This window comes from Zonotrichia albicollis, chromosome 5 (genome assembly GCF_047830755.1).
Source record: "Zonotrichia albicollis isolate bZonAlb1 chromosome 5, bZonAlb1.hap1, whole genome shotgun sequence".
In the NCBI taxonomy this organism is placed as follows: domain Eukaryota; kingdom Metazoa; phylum Chordata; class Aves; order Passeriformes; family Passerellidae; genus Zonotrichia; species Zonotrichia albicollis.
This window is the reverse complement of record NC_133823.1, coordinates 37,477,026-37,493,444: the sequence shown is the minus strand read 5'-3', so window position 1 is coordinate 37,493,444 and position 16,419 is coordinate 37,477,026. Positions and strand designations below refer to the sequence as shown.

The following is a 16,419-nucleotide window of genomic DNA, read 5'->3' as shown; positions in this document are numbered from 1 at the left end:
GTTTTTTTGGTTTTTTTTTTTTTGTGCACTGTTACAGCTCAGGTTAATGAAGCCTCAGATAATTTTTTGCTACTTGTCTCATTTTTGCACAAATAGATTTAGCAAATGGCAATAACGTGGTTACCTTGACTTCCATTGGCACTAACTGAAACTTTCCGGTGTAGTGGTCATTGCTGTCACTTCTGAGTGACTGAAGACTGAATTTCTTGATATAATATTAACAGATAACACTTATGCCAGTGAAAAGGACCTGGATTTATATAATTGATACAATGTTCTTGAGAAAGGTGTTGGCTCTTTTGAGGAGTTGTGTTTCTGCTTATAGTCAGTTTGAATAGGTGTAACATTCTGCAGTCTCATGAAGAAATAAAGTTAAGAAACAGGAAATTCCCCTACAGAGCAGAAAAAACAAAGCAAAAATGTTCATTCAAAATTAACAATATTTAAAATTAAATAATAATTATTAATAAATATTAATTTAAACCAAACATTTTGGCATAACTTTTTTTTTTTTTTCTCACAAGAAACTGTGCATGAACTGTCCATAAAGAAACAGCCAAGAAAATAATTCATAACATTTGTTACAGGTGGTTTCTGTGCTAAAAGCTTGCTGTTTGTCACTATGGGAGAAACAGTATCTAAGGTACAGCAGAGAATAGCTAATGAGTTCTGAATTTAAGTGTTATCTGCTGCTTTCAAACACTAAAATAAAAAATTTAATTTTGGGGAACCTCAAGAATGCAGCAGTGGCAGTGAACCAGACTTCCCTAGGAAAAAGAAGCCTTAGCTTGCTGCATGTTTGAAGCCTCAGGGGAAAGGAGAGCAAGAAGAGCTGATTGAATTCCCTGCTTTGCTCATGGCTCAAAATGGCTAGGAGCAAGCACAGGAGAATTTTGATGTATTGGGCTCAAGTTTGCAGGTTGATTGTTAGCTCTGAGAACCAATTGTGTCCCTTCTTTCACTGTCTGTATGTGAGAATAATCTGGAGATAGGAACAGGCATGGCAGAGCAAAACCTTGCTAATTGTAGAGATGGACAGGCAGAATGATCATATATTTCCACCAACCCTCTCTGCTAAGTGGGAAGCTGTCAGCTTGAGGTTGACATACACAGAGATGTGATATTAGGGTGTATTGCATCACATATATCTCAGTAGTTGTCCACCAAGGGTAAGTAATACAGAGAACTCCTATATCCAGTTTATTTAGATTTATTTATATATCCCTAAACTATTCACAGTTTTCAGGAAGAATAGATCCCGACAGGTTTTGTTTCTTTAAAAATTACCAGTGTAGGTTTTTAAAGTTCAAACCAGAGTATTCCCCTTCTTTTTGTTAAAGATTTCATTATATTACAGATTTTACTATGATAAAAATATTTCCAGAGATTTAATCCAACTGTTATTTTCCCCAATTAAACTTTTGACTCTCATCTTTCATAATCCTGATTTTAAATCCTCAAACCACCCATTACTCCTATCCTGTTTCACATAATAATACATAAGTTGGTTAGGGATTTTTTTTTTCTTTTGGTTTTGGTTTGGTTTGGGTTTTTGTTTGTTGTTTGTTTGCTTTACTTTGGTGAGGGTTTTTTAGTTTTGTTGTGTTGGGGGGGGTTGGTTTGTTTGTTGGATTCGGTTTGGATTGGTTTGGTTTTGGTTTTATTTGGTTTATTTGGTTTTGTTTGGGATTGCTTTTTTTTCCCCTTGCTTTTTATTGATAACCCAGGAAGCTGTGGAAAAAGAAAAGCAGCATTATTGATGAGGACAAGTCCATAGGGGGCTGTGAAAGACCTTCTTAGCATTTAGTAGGAATGCTCAAAGGATGACAACAAGGTCTTTCTTTTAAGCAAATGAACTGATTTTTGATGATACATATTTCTTGTCAGAAATGCTTCTCTGTCTTCCATGGGATGAAAAGCATGAAGAATTATCTGAGATACCATAAAAATAAATAGATTTTAAACAGAATGAGTACAAGCCAGATGGACTTTTTAAGAGTCAGCTGAAAGAAGCAATAGGCCATAGCAGAGTGTTGTACAGCTGATATTCTGGGAAGAGGCTATCCTTGCCAGAGGTACTGCTGTGTTTGACCAGGCAAGCTATTCTCAAAAGCTTCTCTGACATCAGGTCATCCAAAAAAGATACATCCCTGTAATGCCAGACATTGCTGTTTGCTTTCTTAAAATATTAGGCTTGATTTATCTGGTGGAATACAAAATATATGAATTCATCCCCCCGCTTCATTATTACTATTTTTCTCTTTCATTTACACAAGTGTAGAATACTTAAAAATAAGACATGGGCTGACAACAGATAATTTCAATCAGATGATAAACTAAATAGTAGACTTCCTGAAAATACTGAGATGTGCTTTTTTCCCTGTTAGCTTCATCCTCAACTGTACCAAAGAGCTTGCTAATACCAAATGACAAATATCTTGCACTTATCAGGAGATGTATGTTCTTCCTTATCCACAACATTTATTCTGTTTTCTGCCAGTATGCTCTAATAGAAAATCTCTTCCTGAATCTTAGTAACCAGTTGACTTGTATTAACAAGTTGACAGGAAAGAGGGCAGCCACAATATCCTGCTCAATTTTTCTTCAAGCAGATAGGTTCTACTAATTTCACCATGAGCAGACTGAAAAGGGGACTAAAAAATGCAGACTAAGTATACTCCATGCCTTGTTTTGTAATAACTATTTATTTATTTATTATGGTTCTTCACATTCAGTTTCCATACTCTAATGCCACAGCAAAACGTGTTTTGAGAAATTGGTAGGTCCAAGGCAAGACATGTTAAGAAATTCACTTATATATGACTTCATTGCTCTCATGAGAGCACACTCATACACTGTCACTTTGTTTTGAGTAGAAACACACTGCTCCTTTTTGAGGCTATCCACTCTGTTTGGAATACCCTCTGGAAACCAGCAGGGGCTGGACACCACCAGCTTCTCACAGGTGCTATGGAGCATGCTTGGCTGGCATAGGAAGTGCAGCTCCTCAGAGGAGGGGCACAGTGCTGATCAGCTGAGCACATGTGAAAAACACATTCTTACTTCTGCCTTTTGTGAAGAACATATCTACACAAGTGCACCTTTGTAATCAAGATTATTAAATGAGGGCAGACAGTACACCTGCAGAAAGTTTCAGTAGGTGAAGGTTTAAGACGTTCATAATACTCTTCTATATGCAGATGTTAATTTTTCTTTCCAGTTCAGTAAATAAAGGTGGGAGTCACCCATCTAAATATGTGGAATGAGAGAAAATCTTAGTATAAATAGGTATTGCTCTAAAAATGTCTCTGTTGACTGTAAGGGTAGCCCAGGTCTCTTGTCACAGAAGTCAGTGGAATGAATTCCACTCTGTGTGCAAAAAAGGGGAAATTACATGCCTATGATTACTATTTATGAATTTCAGAGTTCCCTGAAAACTTGGACAGAGTTTTGGCATATGTCATTAAAACTCTGCAACAAACAGGAGGAAGCCTCATTTTATTTCCCTCCTAGTGTGGATTTTTTTTCTTCTTTGGAATCTGCTTATCCTAACCTAGTAAAAATTATTAATTTCTAGTGCAACTGAAAAGACACCACAAACTCCAGAGAGTAATTTCATAGTAATTTCAAAGCTCCAGAGAGTAATTTCATATCTTCAAAATAACCCTATAGCACCAAATCACCCACATTAGGGGTTTTCCAGCAGTGCTTCTGCTAAACAAATTTTTCAGTGCCATCACTTACTCCCAGTTACCAAAAAGTGGTATTATCCTTTACTACTAGGATATGACCAATGTACAGGGTTTTCTTCCCAAGAGCACACAAGAGTTTACATTTTCTGTGTTATTCAGTTGTAATTGTGAGAAAAATTAATGGTTAAACAAGATTAATAGATTCCTGCCCCTCAAACATCCTCTTCCAAAAGTAATGAGAAATGTGGCATTCACTCCAGTGTAAAGGAGGCTTTAGGCTGGAAGACTGCTGTCAAAATATAGGCAGCATCTGACTGAACACAGAACTTAGCTGCAGTTAAAATCACAGAATAACAGAACGGTTGACGCTGGAAGAGACCACAGTGAGTCATCTGGTCTAATTTCCCTGCTCAGGCTGGGTCCCCTAGAGCACATTGCACAGGTTGTGTCCAGACAGCTTTGAACCTCCCTGGAGATGGAGATTCCAAACTTGTCTGGGCAATCTGTTCCAGTGTTTGGTTACCTGCACAGCAAAGAAGTTCTTCCTTGTATTCAGGTGGAACTTCCTGTATGTCCATTTCTGCATGCTGCCTCTTGTCCTAGTTCTTGGAACCACCTAGAAGAGCCTGGCTCCATCCTCTTGACACTCTTCCTTTGGATACTTATAGGCATTGGTAAGATCCTCTCTCAGCTGTCTTTTCTCTGGAAGATTTGAAATTTAAAATGTAAAACATCAGAGGATTTAGTAAATCCATTGGTTAGATCAGTTTTCTTACTAGTGACAAAATCTCTTTTGCCCAATGTGATTAATCTCTACATTCATATTGAGAAGAAGTCCTTTTGCAGCCCACTTGTGCTTAACAGTTAATGTTACTTGACCACTAGTGGCCATGAAAACTTTAAAGGGCTGCAGGCGCAGATGCTGGAGCTGAGCAATGCTGTTTTATTTGCAGGAATGTTACTAGAGGAGGAAAATATATAGTTGGTAACCACTGTAACTCAATCTTCCATTACCTTAGGAACAGGCAGTAGTGCTCAGAAATTATCATGCACTATTTTCATGATTAGCCTACAATATATTTGAAACTGTTACCAGCTATCAGCATAAAACCTGTTTTCCTAATTCCTCATCTGTGAGTGTGTGTTAATTAATCACAGACTAGAAATTGGTGCATCCTGACAGCAGATTTAATGACAGCATTTTTTAAAAAATGTTTAACCTACCTAATGGCAGTACCTTTGCTGTGGCAGTGGCAACTGACAGAACCATCTAGAAGCCACATACACAAACACAAGTTAATTGTTCTTACCTGAACAAAGAGTGCGGCATATTATAAGTTAGGCAAAAGTGAAAATCTAGCTGAAAGAAAAACTTTAAAAATACAGATATTGCTTTTATTTTCTCTGTATTTTGCAACTTACAAGCTAGGGGACAGATTTGCCTAGTGAAAGAGAGAGACAGCATCAAAACTCTTTCAATGTGTGCTTTTTTGCCTCAATCTCTGGACCACTAGACCATGTCATGTCAGTTTAGTTTAACCTATAGGCTAGAGAAGTTTGATGTTTGACATATTCTCTCCTACTAACAAATTTGAAGACCAACATTTACCATAACCTACAAGTGAGACAATTTTGTTCACGTGCACAGAACCAGTTCAAGTCATTAAGGTGCTATGGTGCAATTTTAGGGCCAAAAAAGAAAAACAAGCACATATCAGTCACTGCACAAGCTTCAGCTTGTCTCCACAAGCTTGACTGTGGTCTTTAGCCTGTACAGCAGGTGCTTCATACAGCTTTAGATATATCCTTTTAGTAGATGAAACTGGGACACTGAGATTTCATCACAGTTCTCGGCCGAAAAAACAAGACTTCATAGAGCTGTGCCCCAGTTTAGTTGTTTCTTTGGGGATGGGTTCTTTGATAGTGTTTTAATTTAAAATCTCTCTTTTCCCACATAGATATAGGTGATCACATGCAGGATCACAGGAGAAAAGAAAGGCATTCGAGTAGTTCAAGTGGCGATGACAGCAACCAAAACAACAGCTCAGGCCAGGTGGTTTCTTGTGAACCCTTCCAGGGCTCTCATGTGAGGCAGGCGGAGCTGACACCACCCACTCTGCAGAGGTGCTCCCCACTCTGCGCACTGGTCTGACATGGCTGGAAAGAGGTCACCATGAGGATATTGCTGGAAGAGGAACAGCAGGTGCAGGAAACTAACAGGGTTTATAAATTGTACTGTGCCTGCACACAGGCCACATGTCTGAGGCTCAGCCAAAGAGAAAGACACTGTTTAGCAGACCTGGCCTCACCACAGGAACTTCAAAAATACCAAGAGAGAATGAACCAGAAGCAAGCATTGTTTTTGGACCGCTTGGGAGCTTTTAGGGTAAAGTAATAAAGATAATTTGGGTAAGGTAATAAACCATTTATTTTGGGTCTGAGAAGCCCAAATTTTATGTCATTTTGGGGATCTCTGCTGTGCTCTTCTGTCACTTTTTATACCCAGACATGACTGTAGTGCAGCAGAGGGCTTTATTCCACAGTGGGGCATGATCATGTGCTATTTTCTTGACATACTAGAGGCAAAAGTGGCACTGCCTATGACATTAATTCAGTTTTTCAGCAGGCAGCAGCATCTTGCAGAGTTAGTCCCTGGGAGTTTAAGCATGAGAACCTAATTAAAGTGGGCAAATAACACTGGCGGCATGCACTCCTCTGCAGAGAAGGTGGAGCAGGGGATGCCGTGGGTCGGTGTGCCCCGCGCAGCACAGCCTGGGGAAGTGGCCGCTGTGCTGGAGGAGCGTGGCCTGTGCTGGGTGCTGTGTCCGCGTTGTGCTCAGCCAGCCGCCGAGCCCTCCTGTGCTGGGGCGCCACGAACTTCTGCGGGGGGCGCGTACCCCGTCAGGGTACTGCCATCGGGCCTCTTGCTGCTTCCCGGAGCGGGGAAGGAGGGAAAGCACTTACAGGTAAGTGCTCTGCCCGAAGTGCGTCTCCAATAGCATGTGCTCAGGTTGGACAATAGGAGAAATTTCTTCACAGAAAGGACAGCCAAGCATTGGAGCAGGCTGCCCAGGGAGGTGGTGGAGTCACCGTCCCTAGAGGCGTTTAAGGAAAGACTGGACATGACACTTAGTGCCGTGGTCTGCCTGACAAGGTGGTGTTCGGCCAAAGGCTGGACTCGATGATCTCAAAGGTCTTTTCCAACCTAAATCATTCTGCGGGCCAGGAGGCACCTGAAGCCCAGCGGGTGGGAGCAGCAGCGCGGCGCGGGCCGCTTGTCCTACACGCCACTGTCGGGCAAGCAGCGGGTCCCCCCACACGCTTTTCTGTGCCCCGCAAGGCTGTGTGAGGCACCAGCCCGCCGTGGGGTGTTTCGTGCAGCCCCCGCCCGGCAAAAGAGGATGGCCTGAGAGTGAGCCCCGTTCTGTTAGCGCGCCTGCTGCGCTACCTGCGTCTCTGTGGCCGTGACGAGAGCCCGCCCCGCGCTCATCCGCTCGGCCCGGAGGCGTCTCGGCGGGAGGTGTAAGGCGGCGGCGGCGGGCGGGGGCGCGGCAGCGCCCGGCACTCTCTGCCTGCGGTCCGGGGACTTTCCCCTAGGCGGGCGCGGGGCCCGTGAGGAACTGCTGTCCTCCGTGCGTAGCCTAGCGAGCAGGTCTTCAGAACATCCCGGCATCCCCCGCTCTCTAGTGACGTTATATAAACCACGGCAGGCACGAGAACTTCTAGAGCAGGGTGAGTGTTTGCTTTTTTTGGTTTTTTTTTTCTACATTGTGTTTGCCTCCCTGCTGGCCGCCGCAGGCGATGCACAGTGGGCAGGCGGCCTGGCCGCCCCCTGAGGGGCACGAACGGCCGCGGAAGGCGACCGTGGAGGAACGGAGGGGCGCCGGGAACACGCTATGCAAATAGAGCGCCTCGGCCCCGCCCCGAGCCGGGCGCGCGCGCCAGCCCCGCCGTGTGGCCGCCGCTGAGGTCGTGCCGCTAAAGCCGCCGCTGAGGCCGCCCCAGCGCCCGCAGGCTGCAACCGGGGCCGGCGGCGACAGACCCCGCCCCGGTAGCGGCTAACAGCAGCCAGCGGGCGGCTGGCCGCAGGGACCCTGCCCTGCGTGCTTAGGCTGTGCTAGCAGAGGAAACGGGAGTCACTTTCTGATGGCTGCGATTTCCCGTACTTCCGTAGAAAAAACGGGGTCAGTTTTCCTTTCGGTTGGTTGGTTTGCTTTGTCCCCCCGAGACAACTCTGCACGCCGACAGTGTAAGTGCAGGTGCTCACCCTGGCCCTCGTCAGCGGCGTCCGACAGGTAAAGACCAGCATCCCAGTCACTAGAGACCAGGACAGTAGCTGGAGGAGGGACACAGGATTTTAGAACACCTCTTGCCACAGCCAGTTCTTTCTATTTCTTTCTTCCTTTAGGGCTAACGAAATGTTAGTAGATTCTCATTTGAGAATACTCGGCTAGTGCTTATTCACTTGTATGTGAATGTGTGTTTAGTTTGCTTTCCGTGCAGAATGTGAAATAAAAATAACACACTTCAGCTTTCAGTTTCTTTTAAGAGTAGCTACAGACTTGTTCTTTAATGATTCACAACCAAACATCAAAGAGGAATAACATTCAAAATTTTGAAAAAAGTAATTCTAAATCAGGTCTTTTAAAAAAGGCATCTAGCACCTCAGCCTTTTAACACAGTTGCCCTAACAGCCCCTTGAGGTCAGTGAATACTGAGAGCTTTGCTTTACAGACGAGAAACACAGGTTTTCACATTACAGCATATGCTGCAATTCTGACCCAGAGATCTGGAGGTGACCGAACTAGCAGCAGAGAAAGCTGTACTACAGAGGGCACGGGATGCAACTCCTGCCTCACAAGCACAGTCCCTACATGTGTCTACTTGAAAACACATCTCACACTTCCCATCATGAATACCAGAGCTCCTAAGCACAGCACGAAGCTTGCCTGGCGCTAGAAGTGGACACCAATTCTTGCACTAAGTCACAATTTAGCAGACTGCATTCCGAACGCCAGGTGGTGCTCCAGGAATGCCAGGGGGGAACTCCTGAGAAATCTAACTAGGGTGAAGGGCGACCGAGGGCACACAAGCACAGGGGTCAGGTGGAGGAGGTTCTCAAGCAGCCATCGGGAAGTGTGAACGCCCTGCAGCCTTCTGGTGCTACGGACTGGACAGCCACTGCTGCTCAAAAGCACAGAGGGTACAGTACAAACACCACTGTGGTTTAGTCCCAAAACGTACAAAATAACTGAAAGTGGACGTATGTACTACTGAGATCCCAGAAATTCCTATTCATTCCTCTAGCACTTGATCAATGGATCTGTCAGTCAAGTGTAAGGACACCACTAAATGATGCTAACTACTGTAATAGGACAAGATTAATTCAAAATAGCACTGAAGACATTATGTTTTTACAATTACATGTCATTATCCAATATACCAAAACATGCAGTTTGTGCAGGTATTTCAGGAACATTGAAAATAAAAGGTAATCTCCCACTTTCCTTGCCTCAAACTATTCTGTACAGGGAGTAAAAATGTAGCAAAGGAAGGGCTTGATTAGAATGAATGTTTTACAATACACTTGCTGCCTCCAGCAGACAGCAGCATTTTCATTTTGCTTACCTTGGTGTTACAAAAGTTGAAATTCATATTCTACAGGTCCCCTCTATCAGTTTTATAGCATTCCAGCTACACACCTAAAGAAACCAACTAATTCTTGTGGGATTACACCTTGAAGCCACTCAACGTAAAGCTTTACTGAAGGTGTTGCAATATTATGGAAATGGCTGGAATATTTAGTAGCCAAAACCAAGATACTATAGATGCTTATCACAGAGGTTTTATTGTTTCAGTAGCAGTCAAAATATACTTAGTATAGAACTCCATGTTCATTTAGAAAAAAAAGTACCAAACAAAACTGTAAATGATACTTCACCATAAAAATTAAATCAGCTTACAGTTTTGGTGGCCGAAATAGCTGTGACTTGACTGCTAATTGCTAATTTGCCAATGTGATATTAAAAGGGCTCTAACCTGATAGCATAATGTTAAATGGGATCAGGATGTCACTTATATTGCAAGTGTTATGAAAACATCCCATAAAAATAGTCAACCAACTACTTTCTCTCCTAGTATGTGCAACAGTGAACATTATGAGCAACAAGCCTGAAACATATAATTCAACTTTTTGATTGAAATTTTTAAACAACTTTCAATTATTCAAGTATTATGGTCCCTATGTACACACTTCTACAAGCCTAGAAAAGATATGGTAGACAATTGAGCACACTACCATCAAATTGTAAGAATTACAAAAACGTCAGGTTTTAAACAGCAAATTGTACCTTAATAGTTTAATTAAAAATAGAAGAGTTAGGTAGACTATTTTGCAAATACAACAGCACACTAGTGTGCCGTATATTAAGGCAATACCTTTAAATGCGCACTTGTCATCTCTAACAAGTTTTATACAATTGCTACCAAGTGAAAGAACTATCATTGTCTTGCAAAACTGAGAAAGAAATACAAAATATCTGGAAGCCTACATTTTCAAAGTACAAAATTAACCTGCAGTCCTTGTGTTGAAATACTATACACAGTACAAACAGTGATTCGCCCCTACAAGATCTCGCGAGGATTTCTTAAAGCTGGAGGCAAATTTGAAGGTTTTGACTCTTCATCCAGAAGCACCAAATCTTCAATTTCACTACCTTTGTATTTTCTTTTACATATCTTCACAATAACTTTCTTTTTGAGGAATAATTTCAAAGCTTCTCTTGAAGCCACTGCTTTGGCATTTTCCATACTTTTACCACAGCCAGTACCCAAGTAGACAGACTTGCACCTCAGTTCACAAACTATATTTTCTAGAGAGCTTTTATTTTGAGGCAAGTCTGCAAGTTCCTTCAGGGGAACGAAAGCAACATCTAACGTAGCTTTTACAGACTGAATAGATGAATTTAGAAGTTCTGCATGATTTACATTAGGACTGAAGCCTCCAACAGCAACCAGTTTCCAGGCTACAGCTTTGTAGAGTCTGTTGAAAAAAGGTTGTCTTTCCTTGGCATCTTCGCTGGTTAGCGGTTTGCACAAAGCCTTGGCAGGGCTCTCGCCCGCCTGCGCGCCACTCTTGGAGGCCAGCAGGGAAGCGCCTGCCTGAGCTGCACCCCGGGAGGGCCCCTGCTGAGCTCCGCTGCGGGCAGCCAGCAGCGAGGCCGCCACCTGGGCGCTACTCTTGGTGGCCAGCAGCGAGGAGCCCGGCTGCGCACCGCTGCGGGCGGCCAGCAGCGAGGCGGCCACCTCTGCGCTGCTCTTGGAGGCCAGCAGCGGGGAGCCCACCTTAGCCGGCCCTTTGGAAGCCAGCAGCAGCGAGGAGCCCACCTGAGTCCCGCTCTTGGGGGCCAGAAGCAGCGAGCTGCTCACCTGAGCGCCGTTCTTGGGCGCTGATGCTGGGGCACCCACCTGGGTTTTGGAAGACAGCAATGCAGCGCTTGTTTGGGGGGTGCTCTTGGAGGTTGGTGGCACTGCTGCTGCCTGGGGGGTGCTCTTGGACGTTGATGGCACTGCTGCTGCCACTGCTGCTGCCTGTGGGGTGCTCTTGGAGGTCACTGGCACTGCTGCTGCCACTGCTGCTGCCTGGGGGGTGCTCTTGGACGTTGGTGGCACTGCTGCTGCCACCGCTGCTGCCTGTGGGGTGCTCTTGGTGCTCACTGGCACTGCTGCTGCCACCGCTGCTGCCTGAGGGGTGCTCTTGGAGGTCACTGGCACTGCTGCTGCCACCACTGCTGCCTGAGGGGTGCTCTTGGAGGTCACTGGCACTGCTGCCTCCACTGCTGCTGCCTGAGGGGCGCTCTCGGCAGCCAGTGGCGCTGCACTTACTGTAGTTTTCTTTTCAGGTGATGGCACATTTTCACACTTGCTTTCCTTGGGTGGGCTTGAGCAAGGCTTCTTTCCTGGCTCTTTTTCAGATGAAGGTGGCTTTTTCTCAGCAGTACTTTCAGCATTAGCAGGTTTTCCTTCTGTTTCTATGTCTGAGACTACGACCATTTCTTGATCTGAACTGCAAGTTGACTGGGAAGTTTCTGGATCTTTGCTAGTACCTTTTTCCTGCTTTTTGGGCAAGGTGCTCTCTGTTTCCTTCACTCCTTGTGCCTTGGTTGTTTTCACATCCTTTCCAACACCCTTAGAGTCTCTGCTTTTCTCAACAGCTTGTCTCTTGCATGGCTCCTCTACCCCTTCTGCAAAACAGGTAAAATATGTGATCCTCTTTGATTTCTGCACTATCAAACAGCCATGTAGAGAAAAATAATCTAAAACCTTCTAGCAATATTATCTGTGAATTTAAAGAGTATACATTAGCAATACACCTGAACCATTGTTTCAAGTATTAACCTACTATTTCAGAATTTTGGGTTTTTTTGACAAAATCCCGACAATACTCATGTGAGGTTTCAGATGTTGGTTTGGACCCAAGTATGTATTTCTATTCTTGAAGTCCAAACCAAAACTGGCCAACATACATTAAAGGGGCTATCTGATCTAAAAATAATGAAGTGTATTTTGTCTACTAATACCACAAAATATCTTTAAAACATTTGTCTGAGAATTACTTTAAGAAACTCAGTTTCTTACACAGCAACAATGCCTGACTGGCAACAAAGGCAAAGTAACAAGAACATATTTAAGCTGGAGCACAGCAGCCCATATCACAATGCACAAGTTATCAGATTAAAGTGCACCAGCTGTAGAAATGCAAAACAACAGCTCTACATTACCAAATGACTATGCACACATTATGTGCATTTCAGAGACATTATATTAGAAAAAGAATAGCACAGAGAGAGGAAACTATTAGCGGGAATTTAAAAAGTAAATTATTTTGACTACTTTCTAAGCCCGAGGCAAACCGAGAACATTCAGAAACAAGCATTTTCTAGACTCCTATGTATTGTCACAGCTATGATCTGCTAACCATTGCTACTTGATATGCCTCTTTTCTTCACCTTGGCAACCAGTTCGTCTCTCGTGGTGTGGACAGGCGCGTTGGTCACTTGGATGCCTTCGGCCATTTCCAGCGCCCTCTCCATGACCTGCGGCGGGTACCTGGAGGGGCGACAAGAGGAAAGGAGAGAAGGGGCCTCGTCAGGCGGCCGCGCAGCGCCGTCCCCCCGTCCCCCGGCGCGTCCCGCTGAACCCACCGGCATCCCAGGAAGACGTGGTTGGCCCACACCATGGAGAGGGACACCAGGCGCTGCAGCTGGGCGCTGCCCGCCGCCGGCAGCTCCCCCACGTTGCGCAGCAGGAACTCCCGGCGGTACCGCCAGTGGTGCTCAGGCTCGCAGGCCCCGCGCAGCGTCTCTGCCCAGGCCGCCTCTTCCGCCGTCCGCCCCAGGGGCTCGCCCGCCGCCGCCTTCCCCGCCATCGCCGCCGCCGCCGCCGCGGAAACACCCGCCCCGCCTCTTCCGCCCGGCGCGCCGTGAGCTCACATCCGCACCGGCCGGGCCGGAGCGGGCGGGGCGGGAAGGGACGGGAAGGGAAAGGAAGGGAAGCGAAGGGAAGCGAAGCGAAGCGCCCCGGGCCGGTTGGGCCTTGGCGCTCAACCGGAACCGGCCGTGGCTTGTCTCACCCGCGCACCTCGGGGTGCCGGGGGAAAAGAGGTGCTCTTGGCTCGGCTGCCAGCCCTGCATTGTGACTGGCGAAAGCGTGAACAAAACTTCTGCTTTACGGGTTGTTTGTGGGGAATCAAGTGGTGTTTTACCTCAGAATCACTTAGGCTGGAAGAGTCCTCTGAAATCATGGACTCCGGCCTCTGACCGAACACCGCTTTGTCAGCTAGACCACGGCACTAAGTGCCACGTCCTGTCTTCCTCTAAACACCTCCAGGGATGATGACTCCACCACCTCCTTGAGCAGCCTGTTCCAATGCTTCACAACATTTCCGTGAAGAAATTCCTCCTAATGTTCAACCTAAACCTCCCCTCGTGCAGCTTAAGACTGTGTCCTTTAATCCTGTCACTGGTTGCCTGGGGGAAGAGGCCGATCCCCACCTCGGTACAGCCTCCTTTCAGGTAGTTCTAGAGAGACATAAGGTCTCCCCTGAGCTTCTGTTCTTCTAACAACCCCTGCTCCCTCAGCCACTCCTAATAACGCTTGTGCTCCAGACCCTTCAGTTTCATTTCACTTCTGTGGCCTTGCTCCACCACCTTAATGTCCTTCCTGAATTGAGTGGCCGTAACTGGACACAGCAGTTGAGGTGTGGCTTCACCAGTGCTGAGTACAAAGGGGCAATCCCTTCCCAGCTGGCTGCACTATTTCTGATCCAGGCCAGGATGCAATTGGTCTTCTTGGCCACCTGGGCAAACTGTTGGCGCATGTATTGCTGATTGATGTTCCACCAGCACCCCCAGATCATCTTCCACCAGTGAAAGGAAAAGGACCCTCAGGTCCTATGCCCTTTTCCTCCTCGGTTTTGTCCATACAATTGGATTTGTTGCCTGGTGTGCAACAGGACAAAATTGCATACTCAAGAGAGACAATGACTATTTATTTCAGAATTGCACAAGCCTGGGTGCTCTGTGGTAGTCCACAAATCAGGCACACCCCTCCGGACTTTTCGTGCCATTATTGCTACACAGAAGTTTGGAGTTAGTTACTTTCCAAGGGAAGCCCTTCTATTATGCTTGGTTAGTAATTTCCATACAAGTTATGTAACCCCAGCTAACTTCTATCCAATGCTCTGGGGAGGTGTCTTCACCTGGGCAGGGGTATTTTGACCTATAGGCATGAATTCTGCTATTATAAGAAGATAGTTCACGTATAGGATACATGAACCTTGAGTACTTGGCAAGTTAGCAATGTGTACATACACGTACATCAGTGTCTTAATTTGCTCCATTCTTAAAGCCTGTTAGTTCCTAGATGTCCTTGACTAAAGGATGCTGCCTGTTCTCAATTAGGTCTCCTTTCCTGATGGCTTGCACCAAAGACTTATACAGACTTAAAATAATCTTGACATATTCCAGATTTTACAACATTGGCATGTGACAGAAAGGTAGTGGCAAGGGCATGAGTTGTTGTAGCATTTTTGAGGAAGCATTAAATGAGACTGCTGGCTACAAGGGGTTCAGCTAATTGCTCTTGCATCTCTGTAGGCTGTCTTTAGTTTGCAAAATATTACTCCAGAATTTGATTTAAGACCATTTGAACAATTCTCTGTGAAAAAGGGATAAGCACACTGTGAAAATACCACAAGCTTCAGTCTGAGATAGGGCTTACTGAATCAGTGCAAAAGAGTAAAGAATTCTGAATTCCAAAGGGCTGTCCCTGGAGAGTTGTATTGATTTTTCCTTCTGAATTAAAAGTCTGGGTTTGCTTAAGTTTTCAATTTTTAACACCTACATGTCATCATGAACTGAACTACAGGATAGATTGCATTGAAGGAAGGAGTATTTTTCTCCTTAATGACTTAGATGTCTTATTTTGTGGAAATTGTTATGTAGTGCTTTAACTAAGAGTGCCTCTACAGTGCAAAAACTGAGGGATTAAGGAAATGAAGTCAGAAAAAAGAAGTCCAATGCACTTTTGCTCTTTATCCATTGTTAGAATGGAAGTGCTTTTTCTTTGCTTTTCTGGTTAGGCCACGCAATGTTACCTTGTTCATTGGCAGAGAGCAAGGGAATAGTAGTGAATGGGGCTGACAGGAAGAAAAAGGCATGAAGTCTGTACCCTGTCTGCTGTGGGTGCCTTGGAACAATGGGTTTGTTACAAAACAGTGTCAGAAAGTTTAGAAACTGTAGTCACTACATCTATTTCGCAGCATTAGTTGTATCAGTCCCATATGTGGTTATCTTGTAATGTAATTCCTCAAATACAGGAGAGGCACGGTATCACATTAGGGTTTCTGCTGAGGTGAGCCTGTCTCCTAGACCTTTGAGCCTGTGATACCACAGTTCTTGACTTCATGGTCCATACAGACCTTGATGGGTGAAATCCTTGGCAAACATAGATTTGAGTTTGCACCTCAGGCAAGTTCATCCATTCTGCCAGCCTGTTAATTCTCTTCAATGAACCAGTTTGCTTTCTAATCAAAGGCTGGGACTTGACCCAGGCTTGAGATCTGCCCCTCAGAGAGAGCAGGAATTCAACCAAGCCTGAGTAGCTGCAGCAGAATTGTCTGTACTCTTGCAGAAGAAGAAGAGCAAGCAGTACAGACAAGGATGTCCCGTCCTCCCCCACAAGCATCTGAGTTGCCAAGTGGACACGTTGAGCTGCTCAGATACCAGTTAAGGGTGGGAGCTGGGGAGGGTTAGATTCCACAGGATGGTGAGAGGAACATTTCATACACTCAGAGGCATCTCCAGAAGTCATATTCTGGTGTTGCTGGGTTAATGACAGCCAAACCACAGAGACAGGACTCCACACCTCAGGGCTTTGCGAGTGCTTCCAGTCACCCAGTGTGCATGAGATTATATGGACTCACATGTGAGTCCTGGGCCCCTGCAGAAGAATTGTTCTAGGGAGTGTTGGAGACTTAGCACAATATCCAGTCTTAGGGTGGCTAAAGGACTGATTAAAAGAACTTGCTCTTGCACAGTTTTAGAGGACAGATTAACTGAGAACCATTTCACCTCTTTGCCCGCTGACCTTACGTGTGGACACAAATATTGGTGACATCTGGAGAAAAATCAGGAGCAGTTTTGCATGCATGTAGAATGGCTCACAA

At 45.2% G+C, this 16,419-nt stretch overlaps 2 protein-coding genes across 7 annotated transcripts in view; one reads left to right on the top strand and one right to left on the bottom strand.

Moving 5' to 3' along the window:
• Positions 1–8,230: 8,230 nt before the first annotated feature.
• CDKN2AIP (CDKN2A interacting protein) lies at positions 8,231–13,036 on the bottom strand. Its single transcript, XM_074541354.1, has 3 exons — positions 12,896–13,036; positions 12,701–12,800; positions 8,231–11,935 (listed from the first exon to the last, which is right to left on the bottom strand). Exons 1-3 carry the CDS (start codon positions 12,899–12,901, stop codon positions 10,317–10,319), a joined length of 1,725 nt encoding a protein of 574 aa, XP_074397455.1. The 5' UTR covers positions 12,902–13,036; the 3' UTR covers positions 8,231–10,316.
• The window catches only part of DCTD (dCMP deaminase), a 204,675-nt gene continuing 201,184 nt past the window's right edge, over positions 12,929–16,419 (top strand). For 4 of the 6 annotated variants that reach the window (XM_074541358.1, XM_074541357.1, XM_074541356.1 and 1 more), the window contains exon 1: positions 12,929–13,173. In XM_074541358.1, coding sequence (XP_074397459.1) covers positions 12,929–13,173 — 245 coding nt within the window. Of the gene's footprint in view, positions 13,174–13,208; positions 13,766–16,419 lie in introns of those variants that run through there. The other 2 variants (XM_074541359.1, XM_074541360.1) reach the window with 2 other exon arrangements.

What these genes read in the sequence shown, in the direction of transcription:
- CDKN2AIP (XM_074541354.1), bottom strand. An exon ending in GAGACGAACTGGTTGCCAAG is followed by an intron (nt 11,936 to 12,700) that starts GTGAAGAAAAGA and finishes CCTGTTTTGCAG; the next exon opens with AAGGGGTAGAGGAGCCATGC.